Here is a 9,156-nt window from a genome sequence, read left to right as displayed (position 1 = left end):
CTCGATGTCCCTCTTGAGTAACCTATGATCAGGATTATTTAGAGTTTGTATTTAAAAGTGAATTAGTCTCATTATTGTGATCTCATAACGATTCGATTCTTATTACACAGATCTATGGACACCATAATATATTTATGCATCAAGTAATATAAAGTAAAAAAATATAATAATAATAATAATAATCAAACAGACTGCGTGTCATGTCATATATGTTATCACTTACGTGATTTAATCTCATATCGATTAATAAATATAAAAATCAAAGTATTTTAAGCATCAATATTATCCTCTCTACTATTATAATCGCCTTATGGGGTTCACCCGAAAAGATAAGATCATACAGGCTTATCTAAAACTGATAATTTAACGTAAACCCTCGTGCTTCAATTGATGCTTGCAAGACTAAAAATAATGAATTATCAACTCATGAGCCTTGGCTCCGATCTACATCACCCACATTATGTGAGGTGATAAATAATTGCTAGTGAGCTCTCTCGTACCCTCGGATACCAGAAATAAATGATGATTTATCAGAATGCTCCAGCGGCAGAGAGGAAGTATGTGGAGCCCAAAAGTACCGATGAGCGCCGTAAGGATCGTCGGAGGATCCCGACGCCCCACAGAAGCAAACTCGGGTTGGACGTGGGTTTGGTCGGAGCGAGGGCGAGGGCAGGGAAAGAACTGGAGGAGGAGAAGCGGCCACGTAGCGGGCGTCCTGCGGCCGACGTCGCGATGGGTCTTCGGGACATTACGTGTCGAAACATCAAGGGCGGGATAGTACGGACGCGTACCTGCGGCCCTCCTATGTGGTGCCTCCATGCCCCCAACCCTCGGGCCCACGCCTCCGACCGCCGACCCACCATGGAGAATAAAAGGTTTAAAGAGGTAAAACGGAAAAAAGAAAAAAAAAAGAAAAAGGAAAAAAGAACACCCTCTCGCATTTTACCCACCACTTGATCGCCAGTTACGAATCATAACCACGCTAAAAGAAAGGGAAATATGGCAAACGCTTGGTTGGTTAGTTTTTACTTTGATCGGGACGGAACGAGGGTTCCCCCTTTTTCCCATTCTCCGCTCCTATAAGTGTTTTTGAGGATGCCTCAGGAGGAACGATTAAGGAAAGAGGGGGTTTCGTGCTTCCGAGTCGTCTGCCCGATCGCAGGAGGGCGACCCCAATCCAGTGCTTTTGCCATTTCTGGTGAGATTCTTGGCCGCTGTCCTTGCCCTCCTCATACCGATCCGCTTCGTTATGGATGGTTATTTGCTGGGTGGGGAGGATCTTGGCGCAGGTAAGCGGGTGGGACGAGTACGATGGTGAGGGGGAAGACGCAGATGAAGCGGATAGAGAACGCGACTAGCCGGCAGGTGACTTTCTCCAAGCGGAGGAATGGGCTGCTGAAGAAGGCCTTCGAGCTGTCGGTGCTTTGCGACGCCGAGATCGCCCTTATCATCTTCTCCGCTCGGGGGAAGCTCTACGAGTTCGCCAGCTCCAGGTGCTCCTCCTCCTCCCCCTCTTTCTTCTCGTCATCTTTGATATGCCCGCTCGTCACGTTCATCCTTTCTTGCTGATGTTTGTTATTCTTTTTTGTTTTCTCTTTGACTTTATGATATTGTCACGCTATGATTTGATCGATGAATACTTCGTTTCTTGCTCGTGATCGACCTCGGTAACCTGCATCTGCTTCGAGCTTCAGGCCTCGGTTGTGTGAACCCTAGTAGCTATTTTATTCATCGTTGATGATCGGATGCCCCTATTTCAAGACATCTCAGATTTCAGTTCCTTCGCTGTTCTTTCCTCATCGATCTTGCTTTGTTCGACTGAAACTTTGTTAGCATATCGATTTCCTCTTCTCCATCCAATGATACCCTAAATTTTTCTTCTTCTCCGTTGTTCAATTTGCTTCGCACGCTTGTTGGACGAATCTCTTCTATTATCATTGCTTTGAGTAATGGTAAAGTTATCTTCTTGGTGAAGTACGTACGCACGTACGTACTCTCTTCTGTTTGAATTGTTCACTTCGGTTGGACTCAAACCTCTTTTTCCTTTGCATAAAAAGCTTTATCAAATACTCCTACCAGTACATAAAATAGTGAAACGATAGTGACTCGGTGCATTACTATGTAATAGTTAAGACTTCCTATCTAAACTACGGACATGAGAACCGAGGAAAGTAGGGGACAATAAGAAATCAGGACTTAATGGTGGAGCAAGAGAAGGACTCGTACTGTGGCTTAGGAGAAGGTAGTTTTCTCTTAGTTAATTACTTATTAATATGTAGTGCGGTTTGTTGGAGGCACATACGCATAGGTCATTCATTTTAGGTCCTATCTTAGCGTACATTGGTACTAGTATCCTCGGATCAGATAAAGGTGATTATTTATCGTATATAGTTTTAGCTAAGTCTCCCAATTGCATTCCTTACGATGCAGTTCCTTTACATGGAGAATTATCATATGACCATACTTTGTATAGGAATCAAATTTAATTTGTTCAAGGCAATTCTTCTACAAAGACATCTATTTCATACCTCGGATCAGATAAAGGTGATTATTTATCGTATATAGTTTTAGCTGAAGTCTCCCAATTGCATTCCTTACGATGCAGTTCCTTAACATGGAGAATTATCATATGACCATACTTCGTATAGGAATCAAGTTTAATTTGTTCGAGGCAATTCTTCTACAAAGACATCTATTTCATACATCGGATCAGATAAAGGTGATTATTTATAGTATATAGTTTTAGCTGAAGTCTCCCAATTGCATTCCTTACGATGCAGTTCCTTTACATGGAGAATTGTCATATGACCATACTTTGTATAGGAATCAAGTTTAATTTGTTCAAGGCAATTCTTCTACAAAGACATCTATTTCATTACTGTACGAAATAATGATTTTTATATCTGAGGGCAAACGCAAAGTACTGGTGAGTGATTTACACTTCAATCATGATATGATTGAGGATGTTTGACATGATATACTCGGATAGTTCAATACAGTTTAGGTAACATAAGATCACCTCTATTATATATTCTTAGAATATATGGTATGTATTGACTTGCTTAGAACACAATATTACTTCAGCATTAAAATGTACTAAATCAATTTTTTTTTTCCAATTTCATCATAAAGATCATTAGTATGTATCTATCTGTTAAGAAGATTTAAAGATCTGTTTAGCATCTTGAGGACACCTGTGTACTACTGTAGAATGTAGGTATCTTCCTAGTTATTACTATATATCAATAGATACTTGGATAGAATATTTACATAAGGTAGGCAATAAGCATAGTTACATGGGTTGGCAAACACAGTAATTCTATAACTTTTTAACTCATTAAAATTAATTTTGTAGCATTTGATCCTTGAAGCGTTTTCCATTAAGTTGGATATGGATCCATATTTTTATGGGTGAAAAAGACTATGCTACTGAAAAAATAATAAAGGGTATGAACAATAATAAAGCACAAATCCAAAAATAACAGAAAGAAAATTTATGTGATTCAATATCCTTGCCTCTTATATACTAACTGAAACTTAAGCTCTTCGTTATGTGTGAATAATAATAAATTCAAGATAAAAAATATTTAAATCAACCTAAAACTGAGTCTAAAATCTTTTGTACTTCCACTTTTACAAATATGAAAAAAATTCATTCAACTTTACTATATCTATTAGAGAAAATCCTAGCGCTCAAAATATTTTTTTTCATATTATATCTTGATATCTTAACGTACATAAGATATTTATAGAATAATAAATTCTTGTTTCCAATATTTCTTTTTCTTTAAGCAGAAGTTTTTCCAAATTTGAATGCCTTTTCAACCAAGTTTATCCTCCATTTTTTTTAGTAAAGATATTATTATTTTTAAAAAAAAAGTATCAATACCAACAATATATAAAATAGGATGAGATTAACATATGGAATAATAGTTGAAAACATATATAAAATGCAAGAAATATGCATAACGAGTTGATTGCAATTGTCAAATTTGTAGTACAGTATCTGACACATTGACAGCTAACATATTTTGTGATAGAAGGTGTGGTGCACCTTTTCCAGTTTGAAATTAGGCTTGGATATTTTAAATCCTATTATATTAGCGTAGAGAATGATGGTTAAGTACCATAGATATGGCATCATTGCTGCATTTTCTTGAAAATCCATATATTAGATAATTGTTAGTGATAGCCTTCTAGCTACAGTCTCATTAAAAATATAGAAAATATCCTTTTCAAAATAGCATAACATATGATAAAAAAAATGATGGTGATGCACGAGAAAGGCATTAACTTTTTTGACCCTAAGGACATTTAGTTGACCTTGTTCTACAACAAAACAGGGAAGACTGGAACCATATTATTGTGATATAAAGATGCCCTTTTTAAGTTTTGGGTAATATAGTGGTGCTAAATGGTATAGTTAATTATGATATTTCCAATAAAAGATAAATCTTCAGTCTATATGCATTTGGCTGACTTCATTCTATTACATATGAAAAGGATAACTCCATTTGCATGTTGGCGTGGTTAATTCCATTGAAATAATGTGAAACTTGAATTAGCTTTCTAGATGGTGATTTTCTTTCTACCTATTTTCCATTTTTCTCTTGAAAAGACGTGCCATGTTTTTGAGAATGGTAGATTGTTGGCTTCTCCCTTGTGTGGTGTAGATTTAGCAAAATACATGCCTCTTATTATCTAAGATAAAGCATTGGACCATTCAGAGAACGAAAAAGCACAATGATAGCAAATTCAAACACAAACTAGTTTGAAAGACGAAAGACATTGGACCATTCTTCTAACTAACATATCTTGGTTGAGAAGTTGATTCACGTGTGTCCAAGGTGGGGTGGCTCCAAGAACATTAGACTTTATGCAGTTGGATTCAGATAGTTTGACAATGATGGACGTTACATGGTAGGCTATTCTTGGAAAAAGATAGAAAGGTAGAGACAAATCTTGGACTCCTTCAGGGTCTTACAAACTCGCATGGATAAAGATCATCGTCTCGTACCACTCCAAGAAAAAAAACTCTTGATTCAGTCAAGAGTGGATGATCTAATCCTTGATCGCTTTACCAGAAGAATCATGAGATATTCCTTACACCAGAAGAATGATGGGAATTCTCTTAAGATTTTCAATAAGTAGATTTTGCCAACATATTCTTCATCAGATTTTTATATTTGTTGAATTAGAAGACATGATATTGTTGTTCCAGATTCATTTTTCACATTTCTGTAGATGACTTGTGTAAACTCAATTAGAAGACATATCATCGATTCAGTATTTTGAATGTCCTTGCAATTCAAGTTCTGTATTAAAGTTGTCATTTCTTGGATTTCGCAGTATGCAAGAGATAATTGAGCGTTATAAAGCACATGCAAAAGAAAGTACCAGCAGCAGTGCCATAGATCATGAGAATCAGGTATGCTTTAATTGCCGTCATTTATAGATATGATATCGATTGTAATCAGGTCTAAGAAAATTGATCCATTAACTTTGTTGAGCTTCAATACAAAATACTTGGACTACATCCAATAGATTATTATAAGTTAATGTAAGTTTTAACACACTTTTGATATCAGACTAGAGGTATTACAATCTCTCTCATTTGTGTTTGATGTCATCGTCAAATCTCAGCATAGTCCATAATTAGATGTTAGCATGACACATGTGAGGTATCGCGTAGTATAGTTTTTCAAAAGGCACTCAGGCAGAGTGAGGCGAGACTCGAGTACCTCACAACACCTCGAGGCAAGGCATTTCAATGAAGCGTCGTTTAGGCACATGCCTGGCACTAGGTGCCTCTGGCAATCGCTTGAGCCAAATCAGGTTGACTTCAAGCCTAGGTTCAATGATACGAGTAAGTTGGTTTCAATCAACTCAGTTAATATCACTTACCCTAACACCTCACCCCGTCTTCCCCTCCACACACTCGACCTAGTGAAAGAAACTAGAAGCGAAACCCTACCACTCGTCTATCACCTTCGTAGGCTCTGTCCGCTTCATCCGTCGATTTCAACAATCTTGCAACCTCATCCGTTGCCTTCGTTTGCATCGTCCATCACCTTCGTATGCTCCGTCCACTTTGTCTACCATCGTCGGCAACCTCGTTCTCTACCTTCATTCGCTTTGTTCACTATTGCAGCTTTGTCCACTTCTCTATCATCTTAGTCATCTCTTCTCATTTTATAGGTAATATTTTCATCCATTAACTTGCTGCACCATATCGAGGTGTTGCAATGTTATTCTATTAGAAGTTAGAACCTAGGAGTTTGTGGTCGATTAACTTGCTGCCACAGAATTAGAACCCTTTGTTACACTCTTACCATAGTGAGATCGATTAACCTACTACATCATTTTTTACTTTTATGATCATATTTAATTATCTATTAATCATAATTTATATTTTTAAAATTTTAGTATTTGGGAAGGCCTTGCTTTGCTTGAGCGGGTGCTTACACGAGCACCTAACACCTCAAGCATTTTGGGACCTTGAAGCCTTTAGGTATCCAACACTTTTAAAAACACTAGTCTAATGGCAGTTTCATATCATGACATACTTTATAGTCTCGTCCACGGGTAGTCCTTTCCAATTTGAGCCTCTCATCATCTCTTAATATTAGCTTAGCTCATATATCAATTATCACCATTAGATGATTTAATGGAATTGACTCATTAACTTCATTGACAATGAATGATTGATCCAAAATGCCTAATCCCAAAATAACGGTAGTACACTTGCCAGACTTTTATAAATCAATCTAAGTTTTTTCCTACTAATGTGAAATAAATCCGACTATTATGCTTTAACTCTCTTTTGTTGAAGGCTTTTGTTAAAGGGCATTTGCTGTTCAGTGGAGAATTTATGAGAGTGAATATAGAGATAAGGAGAGGAGAATGGGAGAATTCTGATGGCAGTTATTTGAGCAAAGGATTCGAGATTCTGTTTAGAAGATGATCCAAGGCATACTTGATTTTTAGTATTATGCATTCTGTGAAATCTCCATGAGTCCATATTCTTATGGTTCTCCACGCCTCTTATGATCACTTTCCTAGTACTGTGATGTCAACACTCTATTTGGATTTACAGCATTGGATAGAAAAGGGAGATGCTGATAACAGAAGAGAACTTTTTGCGGGAAAAGCTCTTATAAGTAGAGATTTGTCAGAAAACTTTGTGCAGCGAACTTGAAACTTTTGATTGTTTCAAGCCACTGGGATTTCGCCTGTTAGACAATGCATAACTTCCTCTTAGAGAGAGGAAGAAATATACAGATATACTAGAAGAACTTTGTTGTTGTTGTTGTTGTATGCTAGAAGAACTATAGTAACCTGTTGAATATGGTTTCTGACGGGGCCGTAATACTTTCTATATCATGTTCTCTACGAATTAATTTCTTGACAGGGTCTCTTATTCAGAAATGGTTTATATATTATTTGTGCTTAATCAAAATGGCTTTTCTGTTTTGTAGTGAGCCCATGATTCTGAAGTCCATAATTTTTTCCTGTATAAAATTCTAAAACTTAGTTGTTCTGATCGAAGCCATCTAGGTACGAAGCTGCAAGCTTGTTAAAGAAAATTGAACATCTTGAAACCTTTAAAAGGTTAGATTATATCTGCTACTCATGCTCCTTTTTCGGTTCATCACAAGGATAATATTTTCATACTTAAATTTTGATGAATTTGGGGTTATAAAGCTAACCATATGCTGCAGGAAGATCTTAGGTGAAAATTTAGAGTCATGTTCTATCGAAGAACTGCATGAATTGGAGAGCAAGCTAGAACATGGCCTACGCAGAATCAGAGGAAAGAAGGTGAGCCATCATGGAAATTATTTTTCGAGAACATCACTGAACTAACTGTTTTTACATGTCTTGTCGTCAGCAACAATTACTAGAGGAGCAGCTCGCACAGCTTCAGCAGAAGGTGCTGCGTCTGTTCTGCCAAATCATATTTATGTTGTCTTTTGCTCGTATATCTTTTAGTATTATCTTACTGTAGATGTTAAATCAAATCAGGAGAACACCCTCGTGGAGGAGAACACGTTACTTCGTGAAAAGGTATACCTAAGCAAACTCTTGTGAATAGCACAGCACATCCAAGTGTGATTCCAAATAATTTGATTAATGACGTAATTACACAAAATGAGATGATATTCTTCTACTACCACTCCGAATGAATGATGTGTCATAAAATACATTTACTGAAAGCATTTCCGGGGTTTTGAAATGTCGGCTGACATTCTATTTTTGATGTTTGAACTGCAAGTTACAACCTAATCTACCATCTGAGGCTGCCAATAAAGTTGTTTTAGATGACATTCCTGGTGAGCATACCGAGGTTGACGTTGAGACAGAGCTTTGCATTGGATGTCCAGGAAGAGGAAAGACAAACGGCATCTTGCAAGGTTGATTCCCAGTGTTCTGACCCAATGCAGGATATGTATTTGTTGCCACTGACAATAAGTGACAGTGCAGTTTCCTCTGGAAAAGGACAACAAAATCCAGAAATATTTTCTGTTTGGTTGTTATTTTAAAGCTGGAATAAGGTCAGAGAAAAAGATGAGAATTAGTTCTGAAAAAGATGTGCTACTTTTCCAGAGCCAGCATTGCAACGCAAAGTCTACCAGCGTAGTGAAGAAAAAGGATCAGGTACCAGCACGGCGGAGCCTTTTCTTCCCATCTGCTATAGTTTTGTTTCCTGCGTATGTAATAAGAACTAGAAATAAGCTTAGAAAAAAAGTAGATGTAGCTCATCCATATATAAAAAGGATGAAGGTGACTGACTGCTCTCTTTCGGGAGGCAGCCAATGGAAGGTCGTGCATACTACCTGTTGGAAATTGGAACTCTTGTTGACTATCGATATGGAATGGAGCATGCTCGCAATGCAGGAGAAATAGTAACACTAGCAGATTGAATTAAACACTGAATTAAGTCACATGACGATGATGTCCTGCGTAGACTGTGGGGCAGAGGAAACGCCGTGCAAGTGCCTGAGTTGGTGAAAAATCCAAGCACTAAACTTGAACAGGATGATAAAGGGGGTCGTCTTTTGCACGGCACGGAAGGGGGAATCAAATTCAGCTGAACCTTCTGACTTCAATAATAAAAATTAAGATGAAGAAAGAATTATAGTATAGGAAAATGTT

The 9,156-nt window shown here is 37.5% G+C and overlaps 1 protein-coding gene across 2 annotated transcripts; it reads left to right on the top strand.

Moving 5' to 3' along the window:
- The first annotated feature begins 1,061 nt into the window (after window positions 1-1,061).
- On the top strand, window positions 1,062-8,872 carry LOC103984655 (MADS-box transcription factor 50). Of its 2 annotated transcripts, none has more exons than XM_009402203.3 (8): window positions 1,062-1,198; window positions 1,290-1,493; window positions 5,350-5,428; window positions 7,550-7,611; window positions 7,722-7,821; window positions 7,892-7,933; window positions 8,026-8,067; window positions 8,276-8,872. In XM_009402203.3, exons 2-8 carry the CDS (start codon window positions 1,312-1,314, stop codon window positions 8,417-8,419), a joined length of 651 nt encoding a protein of 216 aa, XP_009400478.2. In that variant the 5' UTR covers window positions 1,062-1,198; window positions 1,290-1,311; the 3' UTR covers window positions 8,420-8,872. The 2 variants fall into 2 exon arrangements, with proteins under 2 accessions (XP_009400478.2, XP_009400479.2); XM_009402204.3 differs by having other exon boundaries at window positions 1,073-1,198; window positions 1,277-1,493.
- Window positions 8,873-9,156: the final 284 nt, after the last annotated feature.

The sequence above is a fragment of the Musa acuminata genome, chromosome BXJ2-5 (assembly GCF_036884655.1).
Source record: "Musa acuminata AAA Group cultivar baxijiao chromosome BXJ2-5, Cavendish_Baxijiao_AAA, whole genome shotgun sequence".
Taxonomy (NCBI): Eukaryota; Viridiplantae; Streptophyta; class Magnoliopsida; order Zingiberales; family Musaceae; genus Musa; species Musa acuminata.
The sequence above is the reverse complement of the archived record's forward strand: the minus strand, read 5'-3'. Positions and strand labels throughout refer to the sequence as shown.